At 35.1% G+C, this 26,660-nt stretch overlaps 1 protein-coding gene across 1 annotated transcript in view; it reads left to right on the top strand.

Moving 5' to 3' along the window:
- The window catches only part of LOC134422457 (dynein axonemal heavy chain 5-like), a 150,367-nt gene that overhangs the window by 11,580 nt on the left and 112,127 nt on the right, over positions 1-26,660 (top strand). Inside the window, exons 11-33 of the mRNA XM_063164536.1 lie at positions 818-916; positions 2,243-2,424; positions 4,192-4,311; positions 5,002-5,203; positions 6,641-6,736; positions 7,464-7,637; positions 7,730-7,819; positions 8,269-8,424; positions 9,392-9,531; positions 11,169-11,320; positions 13,404-13,611; positions 14,316-14,403; positions 14,516-14,639; positions 14,755-14,918; positions 16,047-16,139; positions 17,278-17,481; positions 19,248-19,328; positions 19,412-19,816; positions 19,962-20,080; positions 21,547-21,683; positions 22,732-22,894; positions 25,306-25,417; positions 25,743-25,871. Of these exons, the coding sequence (XP_063020606.1) occupies positions 818-916; positions 2,243-2,424; positions 4,192-4,311; positions 5,002-5,203; positions 6,641-6,736; positions 7,464-7,637; positions 7,730-7,819; positions 8,269-8,424; positions 9,392-9,531; positions 11,169-11,320; positions 13,404-13,611; positions 14,316-14,403; positions 14,516-14,639; positions 14,755-14,918; positions 16,047-16,139; positions 17,278-17,481; positions 19,248-19,328; positions 19,412-19,816; positions 19,962-20,080; positions 21,547-21,683; positions 22,732-22,894; positions 25,306-25,417; positions 25,743-25,871 (3,438 nt within the window). The remainder of the gene's footprint in view (positions 1-817; positions 917-2,242; positions 2,425-4,191; positions 4,312-5,001; positions 5,204-6,640; positions 6,737-7,463; positions 7,638-7,729; positions 7,820-8,268; positions 8,425-9,391; positions 9,532-11,168; positions 11,321-13,403; positions 13,612-14,315; positions 14,404-14,515; positions 14,640-14,754; positions 14,919-16,046; positions 16,140-17,277; positions 17,482-19,247; positions 19,329-19,411; positions 19,817-19,961; positions 20,081-21,546; positions 21,684-22,731; positions 22,895-25,305; positions 25,418-25,742; positions 25,872-26,660) is intronic.

Raw genomic sequence — 26,660 nt, 5'->3', positions numbered from 1 at the left:
TTTCATGATGCTTTTAGAATTTTTGAGAGCAGACTTCTGGTGGCACAACTGCTGCTTCATATAAGTGGATACCTGTAATGTAAACTTATCAGGCACAATTGTGGGCAAGCCAGAAAATAAGCTGTAGATCATACACAGTCAATGAGACCCCCACCCACCCCCACCCCCAGAATGTAGGCCTTCTATTGCTTAAGAAAGTATTCTACTGTTTTAAGAACAGACCTGGAAGATTTTTTGGTTTTGTGATTACCATATTTGCAGGCTTTTATGATAAATAGAATTTGGATAAAAGAAAGTGTCTGTACAGAGCCAGTACAAGCCAAGGATGATGAACTACATTTCTTTCTTCCTATGAACTAGCCCTCTAAGTAGTGAATAGTTCCACCTGACATGAGCATAAGGATATACAGGCATTAGTTGTGAACTCATTGTCCCTCACCAGTGTTTATTAAACAACGTTGGGAAGCACCCTGGTAATGTTTCAGGGATCTTGTCTGAGTTCTGTAAAATGGTTCCTGTGCAGAAATCATTCTAAAATCTAAGTTGGATCCATGGGGAGGAAAAAGCTTCGGAGGTTTAAGTACAGACCTATAAACCACATCCAAGATGTAGCTGACCTTGGAAGATCTTACCAATTTTTGCATGTAGAAGCAGTTATTTCTCCTGTGAAAAATAAATAGCATATTTGAAAGCACTTCTGTGGGAAAGTGTTTGCAAGATTTAATCATAGCCTTGTGTGCTGTAAAAGAGAAAGAACCTGATCAGAAAATTTTCACAGTAATAATTCTGTTCTTTTCTTTTTTTCTCATCCGTTCAGGATCGTAGTATAACAATTGCTGCCAATGAAGCTAAAGACAATGTGCGATATTTATATACGTTGGATAAATTTTTTGGTCCACTTGCCCATGCTTCACCTGTAAGTACTGTAAAGGCACTTAATGTGAAATTCAAAAAAGAAAGGAAAGGGCTTTTGTTGCTGTAACAAAGCTATTTTTCCTTTTAATATTTAACTCTTTCACTTAATTATTAGCGGGCGGTTTAACTCCTTAGGCATTTGTTAATTGAGCTTACTAATTTTAAGTTAACCAGATAATAAAAATAATAATGCCTTTTTAAAAGGAGTTATCATTCCAGAAGATAATTGAAGGATATGAAAAAACTAAGCATCAAATTGTGTTTTTCTTAACCCAGTAATGAGCTGAATTGCCTTTGTGAGCTTGGGTCTCACATATGGCAGCTCTTCCGTCTGCATGCTTTAGTTAGGAATTCCTTGTGATTGTTTTATAAAATGATCTTAAATCTTGGGTTGAATTGAAATCGGTTAGCTTCCACTTATTTTACAGGTTAAAGCTCTTTCTCTTGTAGGTTGCACTGTCAATAAAATTTATTTTCATAACCATATGGGTCTCAGAGTTCATTTTTTAAAGTAAGAATATGATACAGACATCAGACAAAAATGTGTAAGCTTGCATAATTCAGAACATTTACACATAATCCAACTGGTAGCAATTTTTCTAAATAATACTTTCAAAGCTTGATCTCTTTTGAATCCATTCTGGTATTTTACACTGCACTTCTTATGCAAATATTCACTGTTCTGCCATATAGGATTTGACTTTTAGATACCTTTACCATACTTTTAAAATTCTTTTCTAGACCAGTCTCTTGTTCTGGGTTCTCAGTGTATCTGGCTTGCATGCATTTCTCTGAAATATTTCTCTGGGATATAAAACTCTATAGTTCAGTGTCCAGTGAAAGTGGGATTATTTTTGCCTAGCCTCCCCCTTCTGGATTTCTCTTCTGTGCAAATCTAGAGAAAATGAGCAAAGGCCAACTTTCTTGTTGTTCTTCCTACAGAAATCCAGCTCTTTTCCAGCAGTGGAAGAGAGCTCTTTTTCTCAGATACTATGTTCCTCTGCAAAGTAGATTACAGCATCTTGTACTGGAGGCTATGGCCAAGCAGAGTACAGCCTCTGGTTCTCCTGTGGAAAATCCCAATCTGTAAAAGATTCATTCACTTATTCATTGCCCTTTCCCCATGCTTTTTGACTTGGTCAAGGTGTGATAGTGAATTGGATGGTCCATTTTGTAATGGCAAAACCACAAAAAGATGTTTATCCACTGATAACCATATTCCCAGAGCTGTCATTGTGTTAAATTCCAGGAAACTCTGGGTTTTTTTTTCTCTGATTTCTTTCTGATTGCTGTCTTTCCCTTTTTTTTTTTTTTTTTGCTGTTATAGGTAAAAGTGATGGAACACATTCCCAGTTTAATGAACACTGTCTTTATGATCTTCTGTACATCACCGTACTATAACACGTCCGAGCATATGACATCCCTGTTTCTTAAAATCACCAATCAAATGGTTAACACATGCAAGACCTATCTATGTGAAGGGGTTTCAAAAATCTGGGACCTGGACAGGTGATAGAATTTTAATAATTTTCTCTTCTGTTGTTGACGTTAGAAGTAAAATTACAGATTAATCATCAAGATTATTAATGGGTAAATTTAAGTAGCCCTTTGTCCTCCTACTAGTCATTGATTCCTATGTTAATTTTAAGCTGGCAACTGCTAATTCTGTGTAGAAGTAAGTACTCTGCAAAAATTAATTTACAATGTGTTTTGAAAAAAACCTGTTCTTGGAAACTGTGCAATACATGCTAGTATGCAGCACTCAATATATTGTCCACATGGATTTTTTTAGACCAAAACACACTTAAGAAATTGGAACTGGGAGCTGAAATACTTCATAAAAAAGCTCCAAGGACAGACTGGCAAAGTTCCATCCAGGATTTATATTTTGCTGTTACTGGACATGAAAGTCAGTTTGAGGAAGGGAACAATACATAGCAGGACCAAAATCACAACTCAGTTGTATTGTGGGACATTTCAGGGAAGGGATGAGTTAGCTGCTCTACAGCTACTTGTCCAAGTGCTACACTCCGCAGAAATGAAAGCACAGAGGTGTTTGTATGAAACTTATTCATTGGGTGGTGAATGCTGATGTCACTGGCAGAACAAGTGTAGCTGAAGGATGACAAGTGCAGGTAACATAGGAAGAACACATACTATAAGAGCAGGTCAATTATTTTCATGCAAAAAAAGGAGGGGGAGATCACCTAGAGGAGTTGAACATGACATCTGAATTTGTCAACTAGGAAATTGATAATTGGAATAGTCTTTTGGAATGGTCTAACTGGAGTAAGATTAAGGGTATTGACATGAAAAGGAAAAGGTGTTACAAGCCTCATCAAAGCAGATAGTCTGGATGTCTCTGCTTAAATTCCAGCCAAGTCAAAGTGACACTGAAGTAACCGGCTAGGAGACATAAAAGTAAATCTAGCAATTTTGATTCCTCATGCATTTTAGTGAAGATAAAGGGAATTTTTCAGAAATTACCTGTAGTCAATTAAGTACTGGTTATGTTTATTCTAAAGGATTAATGTAAGTAAAAGTAGAATACTATTTTTTTGTTTATTATAGCTGAATTTATTTTAGAGACATTTTTCTAATTTATTTAATCTGCTATCTCTGCAAAAGTTTGTCCCAGTTAATTGTTTCAGCCCATAAATTTGACTATAATTTAAATCCCCAGTAATCTTTTGGAAGATGAAAGACAAAGCCAAAGTGAGGAACAGCTCTGGGCAAATGGCTTATGGCAGGTTTCCGTGCCTCATCTGTGTATCTCATGTGGCGCCTCAGGGTTAATGAGCAATTGTGTGTGAGATGTAACTATCTGTGCCCTTAGGAACTAAGCTCTTCCTGGCGTATCTTTTAAAAGAAACAAGACTCTCCTTATCCTTATTCTACTGTGGAAAAATATTTCTCCAGTCTTAGAAAAAGACCAAAGAAACAAACAAAGGAAAACCAATCAGCAATACTCAGTACAGAAGATAAGAAATGGCCAAACTGCAAGCATTTGGTAGCCAGCATCCTTTGTGAACTGTGCCATGCAAGTCTTGGATTGATGACAACAAAACCCAACATAAAAATAAAAAATACCTAATATAGATAACAAGTCAAAATCTTTTGACTCAAACCCATCATATTTTGAGTGTTTTTCATGTAGTGTATAATTTTGTGTTCTTATTTTGCAAAGTTGCGCATTTGACTAAAATATTTTATTTTTATTTATACTCTTTTGAAGACCTTAGGATGATTCTCTATCATCTGTATTTTCTTCCTCAGGCAAGAATTGCTAAAGAGGATACAACAATGCATTTTCCTCAAAGAAAAGTACCAAGCATCCTTTCAGAAAATTAGGGAAGAGCTAAAGGAATATCCAAGTGACAGACAGTTTGATGTCAGGTAAATAACTCACTCCAATATTGAATTGTATTGATGAGTACAATTTATAAATAAGATGTAAATATATCTGCTGGCTAAAAGAAAAGCTAAATATTCAATTAAAATTAAGTACTTTTTAGAATCAGAAGATGACTTTGTAGAGTGGGTTTTTTATTTTTATTCAGGAAAAAAACAGGTTTTGGCCAGTCACTTGTTTATTCAGCACATGTCCAATGGGACTTCAGGGGAATTAGGCATTTATTTATTGACAACAAATATATATGCATTGTATGAAATCCTAAAAGAATTGAATCATAAAAATGGGTGAAAACACTGTGAGGAAATGCAGTCAGCTTTGAGCTGGGTTCTCTCTCACTATGCCAAGGAGTGTTTTACATGTATTGACACTTAAATCATGGGGCATTTCTTGATATTGTACATTCACATTTTCTTCTCCTGCAAACACCTTATTTGAAAGAGTTCCTCCTGTGAAATGTGGTAAAGGCTTTTAATTGCCATGTAAGGATTAAGCAATTTTTTGGTTTATATAGGTGAGCTTAAAATTTTTTTTTGTTGATATGTAATCATTACAGTATGATGTTTTTTGGGTGTGAAATTTGATAGCAGCTCTGGTAGAATATATGTGGGTTAAATAAAAATCTGTTGCAAAGACATTTTCATAGAAATCCCTCTTTTTTTTTTTGTTGTTAGTGAAAAATACATATTTGGAAAATTTGAGACCTTCTGTAAACGTTTGGAGAAGATTTCAGATATGAGCAATACTATGGAAAGCCTTTTAGAGCTCCAGAGTATAAGAATAGAAGGCATTGACAAGATCACTGCTCAATACCAGAGCATTGCTACAAATGCAAAATCCAAACAGTATGATGTTCTGGACCATAGGAAAAAAGAGGTAATTATATTCAGCACTTGTGTGACAATCACTCTATTAATTCTGAGCTTTTCACTGGAGTTATGCAAAGAATATTGAATATTATAAAAATGCATATATTACTTTGAAGTAACAATAATATCAATACTCTCATACCTTTTCATGCAACTTGAAAATGTTAGGACAAATTTGTTTTTTACTTTAAATGCTTTTGTTAACTTTTTGTAAACTAGGTTTTGTGTGATACATAATTCCACAAACTAATTTTCCTAAGCCTGATTGTTTTGAGATGCATATATTTTGAACTGCAGAGTGAGAACTGATTTAGGTATGTTAACACATCAAATACAATTTGTCTAATTATAAATGTTACTCAGTATTAATAAAAATAATAGTAATGGCAGTGTTATAGCAAAGTTAGTACAGGCACATAATGGCACATTTTAGAAGGAGAGGGGAATGATATCACTCCCAGTGCCAAACAGGATGATAAAAACTAAAGCGGCTTTTTAAATTCTTGTGTTTTAATCCTGGACATGCTGGGAATGAGCTGCTTTTCTTGAGCTATAGCCTGCTTGTTTTGCAGAGTTAGTGGCCTCACGATAGAAGTTCTAGAAGTGTTTACTTACTCTCCTGCCTTCCTGAGGCAGGAGAGTAAAACTTGTCACTCTCATTAAGTTCCCTTTAAACATTAACCTCGAGAGTGCTTTTGGCTTTCTTCTGATTTTGATGGCTTGTCTTTCTCTAATACTTGCTATATGTTTCTCTAATACTTCTGTGTGGATACTTTCTGAAAGAGGGAATTTGCTGTTCACTAGAATTTGGAGGGGTTAAAAAATGGCATGACTTCTCTACACCTAAATGCTTGGAGCAATAGCTATTATGTACTGTCTTCCCAAGCATGTGCAGTTCTCTCTTTGGGAGAAGTTTACATTGAACTCTTTTTGTTAGACCTTCAGTATTTTGGACTCTTAAGAAAAAATTGTTGCAGATGAATGCCCAAATTACTTGTAGGAGCTGCCAAGTTTGGTAACAACCTCCATTAGTCTGCAAGGTGCTCTAGAGAGCCTGCCAGTTAGCTCACCTTCAGTGGGTTTCATACCTAGACAGTGGGATGGGCACTCTCCTGTGGCAGGGCTGCAAGTAGCTGGTGAGTGTGCTCTGCTCTCTCTGATGAAGTTTTGAGTTTTCCTTGGCCTGTCTGTGTTCCTCTGTGCTCCTTTGTGTTCATGAAGATCAGGCTTTAATTATTTAACCTAGCACTGCTTATGTTTTGTTTGCTTTGCCTGGAGTGTAAATGCCTTGCTGCTGATGTTGTTCCTGTTCTTTTTAATGCAGTGCTGAACACACACACTGGGTAGATAAAACAGATTCCTGAAAAACTTCACAGAAAGGATTTTGTTTTTGTAAAATGAAAGCAGCATTATAGATAATTTTTTTTCTTTGCTTTTATTCTAGTTTGAAAAAGATTACCTTGAATTTAAGAACAAAATTGCAGCATTGTATGAATCTATACAGGAATTTGTGGATTCCTGGTTTAAGAAGACCTTAACTGTAAGTAAGGTACCAAATGCAAGCCCCTGCTTTTGGTGCTTGGAAGGGCCAAGTACCCATAGCTCCTACTGAACTCCTCCTTTACTGCCAGTGTTCTGTACTGTGCTGGTGGCTGCCTGAGGTGATGTTGGAGGACATCAAACCTATTACAAATGTTCTAGAAGTTGCTTACAGAAGTGCTGTAAAGGAATGTTCATTCTTACTTGGTGCCAAGTATATGTTCCATGTTTCCATACCAATTTTATCACTCCATATTTTGAAGTTTGTTTTCTTTCTTCATCCTGGTATTTCCTGTTGCATTTCTAGTTTATTCCTGTTTCACTGGCAGGAGTAATTAAATAATACCTGCCTTCTGTTTCCTTAATGTCAGTTTTATTCAATGTCTCATATCTCAGTGATGATATATGAGGTGTTAATGAAGTGTGAGTAAAGGTGTAGGTGTTCTACCACAACTGTTTGCTGAAAAGAAAGGAGAGAGGATTTGAGAGTGAGAAAAACCCCAAGCTGTAGTGATAACAGTTTCTTGGTTTATACAGTGGTATGTATGTCCTGTGTGGGATAAAATATGGAAGTAAAATTCACAAACTTGTCTAGATGGATTTTTCTGTATTTCTTAGAAAATGACTTATAAATTTACATAGCATATTCTAAATTAATAAAATACTTTATGGACAATGACTTTCTGAACTGTTGTCTTCTGAAGTAAATGCTCCATCTTCTTTTTTAGACTGAACAGATGCTGGGATTTCTGATGAAGCTTGAAATAATAGGAGAAAATAATATTGATCTAAATGAGAAATATACCCTTGTTCTTCAACAGTACAGCCAAGACTTAGAGTTTATTCAAAAACTCTATCAGAAGGAAAAGGAAAATCCACCTATACCACGTAATATACCACCAGTAAGAATGAAGTAAATGAGAGAGAAAAATTGCTTTATTTCTTGAGTGTTTCAAGTTAATGAAAATCTAACCTAATATCTTCTGTGTTTTAGGTAACAGGGAAGATTATGTGGGCCCAGCAGTTATTCAGAAAAATTGACCATCCAATGATGTTCCTTAAAAAGAAAACCACACTTTTGAAGGTTGGAAATTAGCAGAGGAGGATTTATCCTAATCTTTCAAGGATGTTATTAACAGAAAGCACATTTACTTATATACTTCTCCACTCACTATTCTAGCAGCTTGTATCCAAGTTCATCCAACAGTGGAACCATTTGTATACCTTTCTCAGTGGGCCATTAGTGCCTTGTATATGTCACATTATAGACTTTGTTCTATGAACAGGATTGGGAGGAAAAATCAGGAAAAGAGTCATGTTGCTTAGAACAATTCAATAATAATTGAATTTCTAAATACATTCCTATGTTTCTGTGTCTTATCTTGTCTCTAAAACAGCATAACTTAGAGATTTCTATTTCTTTTGCTTTCCTGTGGTGGAGAGGAAAAGCCTTGTGGAGGGCCTTTTTACTGTGTTAGACTCATTGAATTGTTTAAGTGGTGCTTTTTCTTTTTTTTCCCCCCTAAATTGCAGACAATGGAAATGAAAAAAGTTATCAAGAACTACAATAAAATGGCTGCAGTTCTTTTGGAATTTGAGATTATTTATCATAGGGCCTGGTGCAGGTTTGCTGACCAGGCTAGGAATGCTCTGTGTGCTTCCTTGCTTGTCAGGCGCCCAGAAACCAAGGTAAGCATGATCTATTCTTTGTTATATGATTTAGTATTACATGTGCTACTTAATCATATCATGGATAGACAAGAAAGCATTGAAGTAACCTTAAACCAAATAGGGCTAAAAAATGAGCTACTCAAGTTGAAATGTTTTTTCCTTTCTGTGTATATTTATGATATGTCTCATAATATTTCTTCTTCATAAGGCTTCTGTCTTGTTTAGGGTATAAAAAAGGCAGTACTCAGCAAGTACGTATCTACTACTGACTTATCTACATTCTTTAGCTGTTGCTTCCTTGTTCATTTTCTATGTTAACCAAAATTTTAGTCAAGGAAGGAATTTTTTGTTGGGTCATGGTCTTTTCTGCAGTGATCAATATCACTGTGTTGAATATATTGCAATAATTCATTAATTTGCTTTCCAAATTTGTTGCCGAGGCAGAAAATTTTACCCTTCTTACTTCATAGATTTTTTTTCCTGCTGTCGTGCAGAGAAATTATGGTTAAAATGTGACATTTTTTGTACTAATGATTCCATAATGGACAACTAGAACATAGTTTTCAAATTTATGCAGCATCTTAAAAACATCTTAAAAGCAATTTTAGTGCCCTCAAAAGTGTAGAGATTAACCTTCACAATATTTCTTCCCAGTTACTGATGGAGAAGCTAGGATGAAAAGGCAAATTAACTTCCAGAGAATGTAGCTGCAGAACTAGAATTAAACTTGGGAAGTCCTGGGAGCCAAGAGGTTAGGGCACAGTGAAAGAGTCACAAGAAATTGAAATCAGTGTAAGATATTGATTGATTGATTAATACTTTGGGAAATCCATATATTTCTAGAGGAGGCTGAAGAAGAAATAAATATTTTAAAAATCCTCTCCAGTCATTTACATGTCTTTATATGATCCAGTTACGTCACACTACATGTAAGTACCAAACTGGTGTCTTATTTGCTATTTCTTTTTTTCACTGCTACATGAAGGAATTATTTGTAAACTTAGACCCAATGGTCCTGGAAGTACTTTATGAGACAAAATACTTGAGAAAAATGCATTTTGAAGTCCCAGATGTTGTCCTTGGCTTGTGTGCAGATGAAGAACAGATTAAAAGACATCAAAGGGAGTGAGTGAACACTTTTTGGATTTGTTTCTCATCTGCAAATGGGAATACCTACTTTAAATCTGTTGCATATATAACTTTTGATTTATTATAATTTTTATCTTTGATGGAGTTTAATTGAACTTTAATTGCTTTCCCCTGTATTTCCCTCTTAACATGCAGTTGTTCCTATATAGAGACATATCTCGTTACTTGGAAACGCCTACATGTTTTTGTTTTGTTACTTCAACAGCTGTTCTCTAAGTGGAGCTCCTAGGTACTGCTATTATTATTGTTAGAGTGCATCTGTGCACTCTAATATAGCAATTACACTCCAAAATATTACACTTAGCATCAGAAGTTTTTCTTTTTCCTTTTAGAAAAATAAGCTGGAATTAACCACTTGATTGCTGCACAACCCAAACATTTGAAAAGGGAGTATGTTGCCTAAATTATAACATTGTCTCTCATGTTGAACATCTAAATTCACTTTTGTTGATTTAAAATTGCTTTCTGTTTCTTGTAACAGTTCAAATCTCAGCTGCAAAAGTTCTTTCATTCTCAGGGATGCTGGTTGTTAATTCTAGAACTCTCTAAACAGGGATGTTCCGTCTTAAAAAAAGCAATGTTTTGTGAGGACTGTTCTTAATTTCTTAATTAGAATTGGACAAAAAGGGATGAAATTTAAAGAGTTTCATGAATACTTCAACCCTTCCTCTCTTTTTCTGTTGAAATTTTCAGTCTTACAATGCATCATTTTTCATTGATTTTCTGTGGAGTGTTTAAAGACAACTAACTGTAAAATTTTAATGTGCAAGACAAACTCTGCATGCTACAGATCTCCAAAAAGCAGTAGCCCCAGATTTTGCCATCCAACAGGAAAAAATGTACAGGAAATATTTGCATTAAAAAAAGAAAGACAAACTTATCTTCTACTCTAAAAAACCTTCATACTGACTACCCAAGCAAAGAAAAAATATTTAGAGGTGTAGATTTTTGACTGACAACATTTGAAAAACCAGTTCTGGGTATAATGTTAATATGTTATCTCAGTATATGGTTGTAACAATGATGTCTAATGTCATGATTTTAATCTGGTCCAAAACACAGCTATTTCGGTGTTTGCAGCAGTTCTTGTAAGGAACCCATTATGTATCTGACCTTTGAATTATTTTTGCATCTAATTCTTGTTTATGCAGTTTCTTTGTGTAGCTTCATTTTCATGGAACTGTATTGATAAGCCTTGTTTCAGAATTTGGACTCATTTTCTTTGGAATCTGTGATTCTAAGTGGTTTGTATGTAGATTTTCTTATAAACAATGTAATTTCTTGCCATGTCTTATGAGATGGAAAGATGTAAACAAAAAAGCCATGTTTTCAATTTTCTGTTTCTATTTTTTTAAAATTGTAAATAATTTTTCTTGGGAGAAAAATTCTGTCAGTTGATCACAGTCACTTTGCTGGAGGTACTTATTTCTTCAGTCTGGTTCTGCTGTTGGTAAGGACAAAGAGGCCTGGTTGGAGTTAGGAAGAGCTGGGAAGGGTTCTTATTTTTAAGATGGGATCAGAATTTGCAAACCTTATTAACAGAAAATGTGTTCAAAATTCTGTGTTTCAAATATCTGAATTAAACACATAGTGAGCGTGATCATGTCTTTCAGACTCCAGAACCTGTTGATCAGTTACAAGGAACACCTGAAGAGGATCCCTGTTGTGCTGAAGCCACTGATGAAGCCATGGATAGGACAAATTGAGGATGCCTTTACCCCAGGCCTGATGCAGCTGTCCTGGACTTCTTTGAACATCAATAAATGTATGTAATAGGATAAGTTGTGAGCCATTCACACTGTGAGGTGCCTGCATTTATTTTTGCTTCTCTTTGAAAAATGTGTTTGTGGACTGATCTTTTCACTTTAGGTGGATAATTTTAGCCCAACTGCTACAAGAGTGTGAGACAAGATAATGAATATGAGTATTTTAATAATATCTTTTCTATAAAAAACCTCTTCAGAATTTATGCTGAACATCCTAAAAGTGGCATGTCTGAAGTCAAGGTTGGAGATTTTTTCCCAAATACTATTTTTTTCCAAGAAAACATTTAGTAGGCATTGAGATTTTCCACACAACCAGTAAGACACAACCTTAACCCTATCAAATACAGCATAAAATTGATTAACTGTTGAAAAATGTCATTGAAATGGGCATATATAAAACCATCACCAAGACTTTCATGTTGCAGTTTCATGAGAAAACAGTAACTCGTGCTTCTAAATTAGCTTTTCAGTTCAGGTTGATTGATGTTAGGCTTTCCCTTCTTCAAAAGGAATAGCAGCAATATAAACAGGAGCAATATAAATCTGAAAGTGCAGTATGGCACAGGTTTGTGCAGCTGTTTATTTATGACTCTGCCATGTGGCACTGGTGCACAGGGCTCTGACCAATGCTTAAGGCAAGGATGGTGACCTTTCAGCTTTACTTGGCCTTTGCCAGACCAGAGAACAAAAACCAAATGGCAAGGGTTTTTTTATACTTGTTTTATAGCTCTAAAATGAATTTTTGTGTTTTAATGTTTTGCATTTTTAGTAACACATGATAAGGAAGGTCTTTACAATAGTATTTATTTATTTATTCATTCATTTAGGTACTCTCTGCGCCACTTTAAGTATCTGAATAGGTATAATTCAGGTTGTAATGGTTATTTGTATCACCATTGGTTCTGGTGGAAACTGTCCCTGTTGAACAATTTAGATGTAATACAGGGCTTTAATCTGGGCTTTTCCTGCTGCTGCAGCTGAAATGCAATTACACCTAGAAGGGAATTCTTTTCTAGAGTGTATGCACCGTGTCTTTTTGAAAATGGGCAATGTCTGATATGCCCAAAATGTGTGTTGGAGACCTACAAATTAGCCCCTGGTTTGGTGTACACAAAATAGCTCTTTACATGCCAGTGATGTACTAAACTCAAGCTTAATGTCTTATGTGTCTTTTTTCCATCTAAGAGAACTCCATCTAGAAATATAGGAGTCCATAGTTGCCTTCTAGACTACTAAATTTATATATTTAAAAAAACAAAGAATCTAAGGAATTCGTTTGACTGCTTTTCCATTTTAGACAATAAAAAAAGTCAAGTTCCATCATTAACTTCCTTGCAGCAAGAAATGACATTTCCCACTTAAAGCATCAGCACTTGGACAGTCCTGTCACACTGATGTGCCTTAGATTTTTAGTGATTTCTATCTACATATAGTAGAGGTTTACATATATTTATTTATATATATAAAACGCTATGGTAATAATAGTGACAAAGGACATAAAGTGCTGTATTTCTTTCTATTTTGCAATGGAAGTATGAAAGGGGAAGAATTTTTCCAGTCTATTCAGAAACAGCAGAAGTAGTTAATTTTATCTTTAGTTTAATAAACACATTTGTTAAAGCAATAAGTTTATCTGTTTCCAAAGTAAATTAGGTCATACAGATGGAAGAAGAAATCTAAGTCTTGGCTGGGGGAATTTTAGTAATTTCATTTATAAGTTAATTGCAATGGTGAAGTCTGCTATGCATATATGTGGGAGGAACAAAATAATTTTCGGGCACTGGCATCCTTTGTGTTTTCTGTTCTGTTTTGTTGATCCTTTTCATTACGATGTTATTACCAAAAATAAGTGATATTTTAAAGAATATTGTTCTGCTTATTATGAGATGTTTTAATATAAAGAGGAAAATATACAGCAAGTCCATCATGTTTCAGGCCTTCATTTCATATTTCATTGCCATTATATCCTCATTTTATTGTAAAACCTGGGGGGAGGCAGGAGTGGATGGGAGGAAGGGGAGATGAGACTTAGGAGGTCTGTGTTCTGCATTGATTTGTTTTCATTTTTTTATCCTTGTTTAGTTATTCAGAATGTTTACAGTACCTTGAGGGAGTTGGACTATGTAGTCAAAGCAGCATCTGATACCCTGGAATGCAGAATTGAAAGAATCCTGAAGGACATGTCAAACACTGCTCTGATAGTTTTGCCAGAAGATGAACCCACAGATGTGACTTCTTTCTTGGAACAGATAGAAAAGCTTGCTGCCTCTACTGCTCCCAAACTGTCTCAGTAGGTTTCTTAATTGCACAGGCTTGAAGGCCATTTTTGGGAGGGTTTATTTACTCACTACTTTTGTATGCATAGAGGTTTTATTTTTAAAATGTTATTGCAACAGAGTACTAGTCTAGAGCAAAGTGATAGTCTTAGGATGCAGGGGAGAAACTTCTAAGTATCTTGAGCACAGCAGTTGTGAAGTAGCATAGTATTGGCATTTATTAGCCAATTCATTTAGCATTTCACACATTTTTTTCTTATAGCATTCATTTAGCATTTCTTACATTTTTTCTTACAGCATTCTAATAAGTAGCAAGAAAAATGAAGATGGATAAGACTTGAAATCTCATCCACATGTTAACTGCTTGTTTCTTAATACTTCTTTTATTTTTTTTAATCATTCTGATTTCACAGATTATCTTACTGCCTCATCACGATAAACCTGTTTTATTAGCTATAGCTGGAAAAAACTTTTTGCAAAAAAAAAATTATGAAGTCCAGTTGAATCAGATATAACAGGATCTGACAAATGGGTTTGATGTTAGTCAGCAAGTTTTAAAATCTCTACATGCCCAAGGAATAGAAACAAACAGAAAAACATTGAAAGGGCATTTCCGTTCACACAAATGCAGTGGGACAGGGGGTGTGTGCCTGGGAAACATCAAAGGGCATTCCTTATGTTTGATTCCCTATGGGTGACTGTAAGGTTGTTTTTGTAGGCAGAGCCAACAAGTGGAATGTTCTGTGTATGAACTTATAGATATTCTTAAGCACAGTCTGAAAGCAGATGCTGGAAGACCTCTGGAGGTAAGACCTCTACAACGTAAAAAAAAAAAGTAGCCTAGTCAGATATTTGATATTTCATTTATATGCTGGATAATCTGATTATTTACGCAAAAATTTCCCTTTCACTGTTCAGGATTCATTTGCCTGTACACATCTTGACATGAAACAGAAAACACGCTGCCAGGAATGCCTGTCCTGTAGCTACTATAACCTGATGGGACAGCTTTGTCAGAAGAATACGGACTCTTTGATCAGATGTGAGTCTGGATTTTTCAGATATGTTGAATTTTTAAAATAAAACTTTTAAGATTTTTTTCCCCCAAACTTATTGTGGTAAAAAAAATTTCTCACTTAAATATCACACTTATTTAGGCACGAAGATTTCTTTGGAGTCCTTAAGACATCGACTGCATGTTATTGACTCCAGGTATCAGACGACTAAGTTTGTAGAGGCACACAGGGTTCCTTTGTTCAGAACTGAAATTCAACTGGCTATTCCAAATATTGTCTTGAGACCAAGTCTTGAAGATATTCAGGTAACCAAATAATTTGACATCTCAGTCATCTGCAATAAAACATTTATAAATGTATTGTTTCAAAGCAGTATGTGCAAGATTTTAGAGTGCAGGTTTATATGTGCAGGTATAAGAACTAGGAAGGAGAAGGAAACCTAAAAAGCCACTTGAGTTCATGATGACAGTGGGTACTAAGGGCATGGAACCACAGATCAGGTTTGTTATACAGGCTATTAGAAGGAACTGTTTCTGTCAAAGCTCAGTAACTGAGTAATTCACAAATCTCTACTTAGAGGCAAACATTTCAAAATGAGTGAAACAGTAAAAATGAATGCCATCAGTACAGCCTGACTTTCTAGTCTCTTTTAACTCTTTCAGAATTTAAAGTCAGTTTAAAGTATCATTCATAAATTCAGCAGTAGTGAAATGTAAAGAAAAATATTACCAGTCTAAATCCCTAAACTGAAAAAACTTAAACACTCTTTTAAACTTACACTAGTTTAGCAAAATTTTTACACATATTTGCAATATCCTATGATGTCTGAAATTATTCAGAGTATTAGTTGTTTATGGTGTTGATTTCTGGACTTTTTATTTAACGTAGTGACTCTCAAGGTCAGTAGCTGAGTTATTTCTCAAGTTTCATGTGCAGCCTTAATGGTGTTGTCAGTAAGAAATTAGGCCACAAAGTGTGATTTTAAAATACCATGCATAGGGGAAGTAATCTGATAATTTCTGTAGCTGCCTGTATAGATTACAGACTATACCATCACAAATTCAGACAAATGTATTCAAGCATTCTGGTGTGAACATGAAAACCATTATTAATAACACATAGCAATGTTTATAAGCAGTTTAAAGGGAAATAGTATTTGAACTAAATTATAATGCCCAGTGATTCATGATTACTGTTCATGAAGGTCTCTTTTGCTTGAAAACCACATAAACTTGGAAGGACTGTAATAAAACGTTATGGAGTACTCTTTCCCCTTACAAAATGTGTTTTTTGGGTGATCCTATGTCATACTTCTTAGAGTATTTCCTTTAAAGACAGAGGTACAATTTTTCAGCCTTGGTATTGTTTGGATGATCATCCCCCACCCACATAATATCTCTGTGAGCTCAAGGTGAATGTTTTGTTTTTTTCAGAGTGCTGTAAACAAAGCAGTAAATATCATTCTATCAGTAGCCAAAGATATTCCCCTGTGGAAATTTGCTTACTTACATCATAAACAGCAGCAGGTAAGTATTTTACTTTACTTTAAAAATTTGGTATTTTGCTTAACATTTCTTAAGATTATATTCTGTACCAATACTTTAACTTGTTACCTGGTGGATCTTCCTGTTAAGTGAAGCCTAGTTTTCAATTTCTATGCCAATTAATAAAACATAGGAGTAACAGTTCATAAATCTTACGTTTGGTAGTTTCTAATATTAAAATCAAAATTTGCTTTAAAAAAATCTTTTAAATAGACTGTTCAAATATAATGATGGTAGTGTAGAACAAACATTTTGTGTAAGTTCTACCAGCTGAATATAAATTATTATCACTTCTCCCAGGTGAAAACTCTAAAGTTAAAACTGCAAGCCTTCATATGACACCTATAATACTACAGTTAATACAGTACCAATATTTTAACTGGCACCAAAATTAGCACTAAAACCTTGGGAAGGTCTGAGGTTTAGATAGTAACTGAAACTTGTTGAAGGACAAGAATGCACAGTACTGGTAATCATGTGGCCTTAATTGTCTTATCTGGGAACAAAATATAGATGTACATAGATCTGTGCTGAAAAGTGTCTTTCTAAAAATATTTTCTTTTGTTGATATGACATCAAAAACAGATCAGTTCATTCTAGTGAAAAAACCCACATTCAAGTCCTCCAAACAAATAATAATTAAGATTAAAAAAAAAAAAAAAGTACTAGGAGAGAGTTGATTGAACTCTGCTCTGTTAAGCAGAAGGTTAGCTTATTTCCAATCATGCTACCCTCCACTGCCTCCTGGACTTTCTATAGCCAAGAATGGGTATAGATTGTAGTTCTACACTAAAGAAGGTAGAAAAACTTCAGCAGATGTGTAGGAGGATAAAACAGCACAATTGTACTTGTATATGGTGCATATTTGCCTGATGTAATTCAGAGATGATTAATATAGAGCTCTGCATGAAAAATTTTTATAAAATCAGCTTTAACACTAGAACTATAGCTCTGTAAAAATCCAAGCTGAGAACAGGGGGTCTCCCTGTGGATGTTGCTCTGCACTTTCTGTCTGTTTTTAGAAGTACTTATTATCATTGCATATTCTGTAATTTAAAAATAAAAATAAAATCCCAAACAAACTAGTGGACATTTTTTTTTCTTGCTTAATTCATACCAGGTTGAACAAGCTGTTGCTTTAGAGTCAGGTGATGAGAGCAAACTCACCAGGATGGTGGCACTGAAACCTTTAGACAAGCAGATCATCGAACATAAGGATGTAAACAAAGTGGTGATCCAACTAAATACAATTATTTTATCTCTTAAAACTGAAGCTCTGGTTCTTCTGAAGACCTTTTCTGAATTTTCGGACATCTGGAACAAGGTTAAGTCCAAGCTTAATATAATACATTGCTGTGTTGTAAAATCTAAATATATTTAAAAAAAAAAAAGTTGTTGGTTGCCTAAGGAGTCTGTGCTCAGTGGGAAGCATTGGTTTCATGGTAGAATCCATATATCCATAATTCCTGTCTGCTCTTGTGTTGGCCAGAACTTGCAAATCTTTATCAATTAAAGCATCTAAGAAAGAAAGTAGAAGTACACAAAAGAATTTTGGAGCATAAACAAGCTTATGCTTTCATATATTTATCCATCTTTCTCACAGCATCTTGTCTGCTGGTGTTATGAAAAACAATAGTTGAGCAGAATCTTTTAGAACTTGGAGACTACAAAACTATTCCTGAATATTAAACTGAGTAGTTCTTCTCAAGCAACCACTGCTGAATGATATTTTTCTATTTCTTCACACACATGCAAAAAGAAAACCTCTGTCTAGGAAATCTTTCAGCAATGAAAGTTCGAAAGCTGAAGTGAATCTGGGCTGATGGAGTTATCTTCATTAGGAAGTGGGTACAGTCACATGAATGGTAAAGCTCTGAGGAGTATTTTGTCAAGAGATTCATCATGAAGAAAAAGATTCTGACTAGTGAAATTCAGCTCTGTGAATGGACAACTACTGGTCTCACCTATCAAAGGTGCTTTAGGAAGGCCAAGAAATAAGCAATCAAAACAGGAGTAATCTTATCTTTGCTCACTATTTTTAACTTTTTCATCCTAAATAAACCCTTAAGTGACCTCATTCTCACAGCTGACTCTTCTGTCTGGCCTGAGAGAGGGCTTTTTCACCTTTTTGTGGCTTCTGAAGTTCCAAAGCTTAATGCTCAGTTTGGTTGAGGTACTGTTTGAGCTAAGAACATGTTGGTAGCATGTCATTTCACCCAGAAAGATACAATCAGATTGGGTGATGCCAAAGAATGATGTTTCTTTGTTACTAAAATATTCTAAATAATCAATTAACCTGGTTCATTAACTTAAAATTCCTCAGGAGTTGTCACTGTTCCCCCACCTTTACAATCTCTGTTGGTCCTAGAGGTGCAAACAGATTCTCAGGGATCTCACAGTGCAGACTGCAGGGGAATATCACTGGGAGGGGTGAAGATCATCTGTTTGTAATTGAACTGAGAATCTTGCACATTTGTTGAGCTGGTGACACTGATTTCTCACCTCTGCAGAGACTGGCCTATGTTGTGAAAAGGAAGGATGCTCAAGGCTCTATTGCCTATAAACAATCTTCAAGAAGCTAAATGCCCTCTCTCTCCCTAGATCCAACCTTCCCTGCCAAATTCTTCTCTTCAAATGGCCAGGAGGCCATCTGCACCTAGAAACTGCAGTTTAAAGATGCTGTTTCAGGAAGAGTGAAGAAAACTGAGTGCAATTGCTCCCATTTAAATACTTGTTAGAAAATGTGAACTGCTTTTGTGGGGTTACAGACAGAAGGAAGACTAGGAAGGAAATACATCCCACAAAACTTTAGCACCTACATTGTAAATCCTGTAGTAACATTTAGATGGATAAGGGATATCATGATCTGTGTCAGTTTCTGAGTTACAGATTTCAAGTTCTTTAAAGACTATTGTGCAAAAAATAAGAGTCAGGAAAGGCAGTTCAAGTAAAATAATTTGTGCTTATATCTCAATTCCTTTTAGGGAGGGAACATTTTGTGTTTGTAAAATACATCAGGCAGCTGGGTGCTGTGTAGGTAATTATAATACCAATGCTAAATATTCATTAAAATAAACTTTTTTTAAGTAGGTTCCAGAAGAAAAAGTGAAGGAATTTATAGATACTAAACCAACGATGGCTGAATTCCAATCTCAAATCAGATACTTTTCTGTAAGTATTTTATCTTTAGTAAAAATGAACTGTTCAGATAAATTTCAGTGAAATTAAATGCTGAACACTTGTATTTTTCTTAGCAATTAGAGATGCAAATCAGAGAACTGCCCAATCATTGTGCACTGCAATCAGTAGAAGTTGCAACAGAGTCATTGAAAATAGCTTTAATTCAGGAATGCCGCTCAGGACAAAGAACATTTGGATTAGCTTTAAATAAAAAGTCTGCTGCAGACGTGGGTGAAATTTATTCATTCATTGAAAATGTTAGCAAGAGGTTAAGCAGACCTATCCAGGACCTTGATGATGTACGGGAAGCAATGGAAGCACTGAGGGAGATTCGAGAGAATGAGATTAAAATTGACATGACAGTTGGACACATAGAAGAATCTTATTCTGTGCTTCATAAATACAATCTGCTCTTTCAAGATGAAAATACAGAAAGAGGTGATGGATTGGCCTATGCCTGGAAGAACCTAAACACACAGGTATTTTAGTTATGTTATTTCTCAAATCATTATTACCAGCCCTCTTAATATTGAAATGATAGAATAAACCTATTTACCTAATTAATTTTTTGATTTCCCAGATTCATTCTTTTGTGCCTGTTTTTTTCTCTTTGTCTGCATATAGGCACAACAGGTTGAGGACTTGCTGCTGAATGTACAGCCAGTCATGAAAACAGATTTACTGAGAGATGTTCAGAAATTCCAAATTGGCACTGCAGGATTTTATAAAGAATATGATGAAAAGTAGGTGACCTGTATTATGATACAATTATGCTTCATTAGTGATTGTTTGAAAATATTATATCTAAAGGGCTTCAGAAAATAAACACAACACAGCATCACTGTATATGTTACACCTGAAAAAAGGCCTAATTTCAGAATTATATAAGGTGGGCAGCTTTGACAGTCTTACTGTCAAAGATTCGTTCCTGTAATTTCAGTGCTGGAGTCAGTGATAGTCCATAAGGGCTTATAGATTCTAGGGGGGGAAAAAAATGACATTCTCAATCCAGATTAAAATGTAATGGTTTTTTTAGGGGGGTCTTAGTAAATCTCTTTGAGGGATATTTAACAGTAAATATTAAAACAGTGTCTTGGATGTGACTGGAGATACCAATTCTCAATATTTCTAAATTCACTGTCTTACTCAGCCTTCCTTTTAAACTTACTTTATCACTTTTGAAGATGTAAATTGTGGTTCGTTGGATCCTCCTACAGTAGCAAAGAAAGAGAGACAGGATTTGGCTTGATCCATTATGGCTCTAGGACAATACCTGACCTTTGAGGGCATCCCTCCTCCTTTGGTGACCTCAGAGCAGCCTGGTTCCCACTGGACTGTGTCTCATCCTGGTTACCTTCCCTAGACCTGCCCCGGACCCTGCTTTACTGACTCACCTTCCCTGCTTGACCTTGGTCCTGTGTAATTATTGCAGACTTGGCTAAAGACCTGGACTATCACTGGAACCTGATTACCGCCCGAGGGCCCTGATTTTCCTGCTCAGGTTCTGTGGGATCATGCCTTAGCTGCTTTTGCTGACTGTGTTTCTGCTTTCATCTCCTGGTTTCATTTCCCTTGCCAAGCAGCCAGCCTACTCTGCCTTCTGCCCATCTGTCTGAATTTCTTTCTAGAAATAACCATGGCACAACAGAGGATGACAGAATTCTCATCCCAAAATATTATGATATGGCCAAGAAGTGGTCCCAGGTTTGAGAACTGGGAATTGCACCCAGTCCTATGGCTGAGATGTGCTCATTAGGCAAAATGTTATTTTTTCTGATATTTTTATGACTACTTAATTATGGTTCTCATGCCAGCTACACAGTTTTCACTCCTGATTTATGTATCTGCTATCTTCCCCCTTTTAAAATAGAAATGAAAATAATTGCTAAAATTTGTTTCACAGAAGAAACAGGAAATAACGAAGTTAAAATATTTGCTGATCTTTATCTGTTTGTAAGATGTATGGTAACACAGATGAATTTTTTTTATTGGAAAAGAAATTGGGCTTTCTTTCAGGGACTACTGAATATGTAATCTTGGTACACTGAATAAGTGCTGCATTTTTTCTTTTAGTGTCTTGTGAAAATTTACAGAAAAAATGTTAAAAAATATTACATTATGTTCAGTAAGTATGGTTTGGGTTCTGTTGTGCTTCTGTGTGAAACCTGTATGATTGGCAAATTCACTGAATGTTTTTTGGTTTTTACAGGGGTCCCAGTGAGGACAATATTCCTCCCCATGAAGCAAGTGACAGATTACAAATCTTTCAAGCTAAATTTGATGAACTATGGAGGAAGTATCTCTCTCTTTCTAGTGGGGAAGAATTATTTGGTCTTCCCATCACAGGTAATTTCTCAGGGGATAAGAGTACCTGTTTCTAGGCTATTAATTTTTTCTCATGATTGCTACTAAATTAATGGAGATTTAGAAAAATTGCAGAAAAATTCCTTGCAGATAAATCTCCTTGTAGTAAATTATTATAGTCTTTCCTATGAAAAGCAGCTGGGTGAAACTGGCTCTCAGTGTGCACATACATAAACATCAGGTGGAAAAATACTGCACTGCTCTGTGTGTCTCAGGGTACAGATGCTTAGCTCTCTTGCTTTTTCTGTTCAGAGCTAAGCACATCTCCTGCCAGTATTCTGCCCCGTACAAATTTGGGAAACATGTTGCCAAAGTACTCAAATTGTCCCTGCTCCAGTTGCATAATGAATTCCCTTGGGCTATGCAACTGCTCTATAATGTCCTTATGCCTCCTAGTCAGACACAATTCCTTTGGAAGATTGTGGTGTGAACTACAGCAGAATGTATGATGAGCACTTTAATTTGTGCATACTAAATTGAGTACATTTTCCTGTCTGAGGACATGTGCAGTAATTCAAATATATTTTGCTAGGAATTCCAAAAGATACGAGAGAAAGTAACTAAAACATTTATATTAAGGATGTCCATTTTAAACACTTTTATCGTCTATTATATTTTATATATTTCATTAGAATGCACACCCATCATCCTCAAACTCTTCCTCTTAAGTAATCAGTGTAAATTGACATAGGGGACATTTAGGTTCTTGTCTAAAATTATATTGTATTTCGTTGCCATTTCATCTACTTTTCAACATTGTTTCGCTCAATTATGAGATTACTGCTACAGAAGAATATTGATTAAAAAAAATCAGCTATCTAAATAATTACTGTGCATCAAAATCTGTTGTAATCATAGTATAAGTGGAAAAGTTTGTCTTCCTAGACACTATCCAGAAAACTGCAAGTCTGATTTCATTCATTTATTAAATAACATTAGTAGAAATGCATTGATTCTTATGTTCATGAATACATTAGACATGAACTCCTAATTAACATGCATGAATTTCCAATTTTAAAATTTGAAACAGAGTATCCTGAACTCCACAGAATTAAACGTGAACTTACCTTGCTTCAGAAACTTTACAGTCTTTATGATACAGTTACTTCCAGTATTGACAGATACAATGAAATGCTTTGGAATGATTTAAATATTGAAAAACTTAACAGTGAGCTCCTGGATTTTCAAAGCAAGTAAGTTGGGTTTTGGTTGAAGTACATGCATTTGTATTTCTAGCTCTGCTTTTTAATCAGCTGGTGAAAATTTCTCCAAGGGGCTGAAGAATATTGGTCCATCTTGTGCTCCGTGTTGGGCACAGCTGCCCTGTGGTGCAATATGCAGCTGGTTTGTGAGTCACCTGAGCCTTGTTGGGGTGTATTGACATGGTAGGCTGTAGCTTATTCAATAAACAAGGTGCACAAACCTGTGTCAAGCTGATTGTAAGCATAAATAACTTTCAAAGCTGATTTTTTACGGTACCTTCTCAGTGATTTCATTTGCAGCTAATTAATTCTTAGTCCATGATATTACATGGAATTTTGAACCTATTGTTTACTTCTGCACATTTGTCTAAATTGTAATTGTTATTTCAAGAAGGGTAAATAGCCACACTAAATTCTGAGGGCTTATTTATGAAGTTTGAAGCAATAATGTTTTCCACAAAAAACTGAGCTGTCTTTTAGTCATTAATTTGAACCCCTCTTTTTAAAAAATAAGAATAGTAAAAATGAATGTATGTGAAACATAACTGCATTTGGACAATGTAAGTCTTCATCTCATTTTAGTAGAATTCTGGAATCTGCATCATAGTTTTTTCTGCAGTTGATTAAATTTTATGGTCTGTAGGAGTTGTCATGCTTCTTTCTCCAGAACGCTGAAGGAAGCCGTTGCACAGCAAAAGTTTTCATTTATGTGTTTCTCTTTGAACTTCATGTGTGACATTTTTGTTTTTCCTCTGAAGTGTTGAGCTATATTTGGAGCAGTGTGACTAGCAATAGGTAATAAATGCTTTTATTGTAATAAAAGTCCAACCCAATGCTATCCTTCTTTTGGCAGTTTGCTAACATTATTGCATCAAGCTATTCTCTTTAAAGGCAGAGAAATTGAAACAACATACAGGAACATAACAGAAATAGCTAAGGTGATATGCTGTGTTAAGAAAGAAGCAGAAATGTTAGAAGTGAAATTACTGCTTTAGACTAGTTGCAAAGATATGCATTGTTCTTTAATGTAATTTTGGTTTGCTACCTTTTAAAAATAATAATATAATAGATAACTTATAATTATGAAAAGTACAAAAAAAACCTTTAGGAAAAAATAAATCCAATTAGAAAGAAATTATAAGAAGAAATATTTAGAAAGCATTGTAAATGTTTATAATAACAGTTGGAGAGAAGTTTCCCTTTATATTTTACTGTGATACAGTGTATAGAGAATGTCCAGTAAATTTATGACAGAAATGTAAACCTGATCAATGGAGTAGTTTTTTAACATAATATGCAGCTCATGAAACTTGCTTTTAGAAGACATTATTGAGACTAAGACAAAGGACAAAGTTATTTGAATTTTTTAAAAGATTGCCATTTTTATTACCAAGCTGAGAGATCCCATTTCTAATAGCCATGCCTAGACAAGTTTATTAGATGTTACTTGCTATGCCTCAGGATAGAAGTAGCCAGGAACTGCACCTTAAAGCCTTCTTGATGCAAGGCAGAGTATAAATTTTCCATTCTGCAATGCTTTTCTCCAGTGTATTTAATGCTATCTACTGTTAGATTCAAGATGAAAGACTGTAGCAGTTATTGTAGTGCCATGACAGGATGCATATGTTCATCTGCCTCTCACCAGCAAGCAGTGAAGAATTTGCACATGTTCCAGCACTGTGTGACAGATCTGTCTGATTCTGAACTGTGAAAAATGGAGAACTTTTTTGAAGGAATTTGTCGTTATGGGGAGGTTTTATGCAGCTTTTAGTTTCTGGAACTGAGCTGTAAGAGAACTGCTGTCAGTCTTTGGTCCATAGCTTTGGCAGATGAAAATTGGCAATTCTGGTTTAGAAGGGAGAGGAGCTGTGACTATTCACAGTACAAGAGGTTCTTCATTTTAAATTTGCATAAAGGAAATTTTGCTTTGAATATCTTTCATACAAACCAGGTATGAATTAAGAGTTTTTTGATTGAAACAGAAGTTTTTTCCTCTTTGCAAGCAGAATAGTTTAGGATGTACTTTATTTTACTGGGAAAATATATGTTGTTTAATCATTTTACCTGTTCACAAGATGAGGTGCATTTTCAAATTTTACTAAAACAATGACACTGCAGGAACTTAATTTCAGGTGTGGGTTTGCACATGAAATTACCTTCCTTTAATTCAAACTGAAATAGAAACCAAACCATTCCAGTGTAATTTGTGCTGTCTTTAGCAGTATTTCATGCCTGCAGTCACAAATGACCATCCATATATAATATTACCAGCTTGCAGCTGGATTTTTATTTGCAGTCTACTGGTCAACTCATTGAAAAATGGCAATGTATTGTACTATTTAGTGGTGGATGGTGATTATTAAAAATAAAATATTTCTTCTTTCTTTTTGTGCTTTTTAAAGAATCCGAAAGTTACCGAAAGCATTGAAGGAATGGCAAGCTTTTCAAGACCTAAAAAAAAAAATTGATGACTTCACTGAGAGCTGTCCTTTGCTTGAAATGATGAAAAACAAAGTATGTTCAGCGTAATAATTTGGAGATAAGAGACACTTGAGAATCTCTACTGAAGGCCATGTTATCTGACTACAAGATGCTTTCCATAATTCTTTTTGATAGATAAAAGCAGCTGTATTTATAGCAAAAAATCTAGTTAGGCTTAGTTATAGAAAAATAAAACAAAAGATTTTGTAATGTAATTAGAATTACTACTAATGCTTTCAATGGAATGGAAGTAAAGACTCTCCTGTTTGTTTAACAGATGCAGTGCAAAATATGTGATCATTCTAGACCTAAAATTAATACAATTTTTAAAAAATCTCATCCCTATGGACTTTTCTAGGCAATGTTGTTGAGACACTGGGAAAAAATTGAACAAGTAACTGGGCATCACTTTGCTGTTGACTCGGAAAATTTCACTTTAAAAACCGTAATGGATGCCCCTTTATTAAAACATAAAGAAGATATTGAGGTATGTGTACTTTTCTGTTTTGTTTGGTTTGGTTGTGGGTTTTTTTGCTAATTATTAACTTGTGATCTGGTGCTCTTTAAATCCTGTTTCTAGTCAGCTTTGTAACATTAAAAATTTGGTATAGTTGAAGAATTCCTTTGAAAAAGTGGAATTTGGTAATTGATGTTGGCACTGATGGTTAGTTTATTTCCCTTTTTTCTGGTGAAAATTTAAATATGTAGATGGTATTACACTAATCCTTCCATAGGAGGACTTTTGTTTTAAGAGTAGTGTGATTCTGTCATGCTTGTGATTTAGGGTCTGCCTACTTATATATTTTTTCTTCCCTTTAAATGTCTAACCAGAGAGAAAGAACAGTTGATGTAAGACTGATCCTGTTAAGTGCTAAAAATACTTGGAACACAGTAGAAGAGGAGGATATGGGATTAAAGAAGGATGAAGTTGTTTTGTATTTTAAAAGTGACCCTTCACAAGAGCACAGATAGATGAGAAGGCATATGGAATGTGCACAAGCTGTAAAGCCATTGTCTCCTCTGTTTTGGGGACAGAAGTTGTCTAGCAAGTGTCTTAGCTTCATGCTTGTTAACTTTTACAAGAACAAAGCATAGCTAAAACTAAAGAAGTAAAACCCCAAATGTTTCTAACTTTGGTTCCATGGTCACTTAGCTAAATCTGTACTTTTTCTCTTTAGTCTTGTTCCACAAGTGAGCATTTTTAAGGCAAAACCATGAAATCAAACCTCTGCTGTACCCAATTCCTGGACAAGGATTTAAGCCTTATGAAAGGTTC

The sequence above is a fragment of the Melospiza melodia genome, chromosome 1 (genome assembly GCF_035770615.1).
Source record: "Melospiza melodia melodia isolate bMelMel2 chromosome 1, bMelMel2.pri, whole genome shotgun sequence".
NCBI classification, from domain to species: Eukaryota; Metazoa; Chordata; class Aves; order Passeriformes; family Passerellidae; genus Melospiza; species Melospiza melodia.
This window is presented reverse-complemented; position numbering and strand designations above follow the sequence as displayed.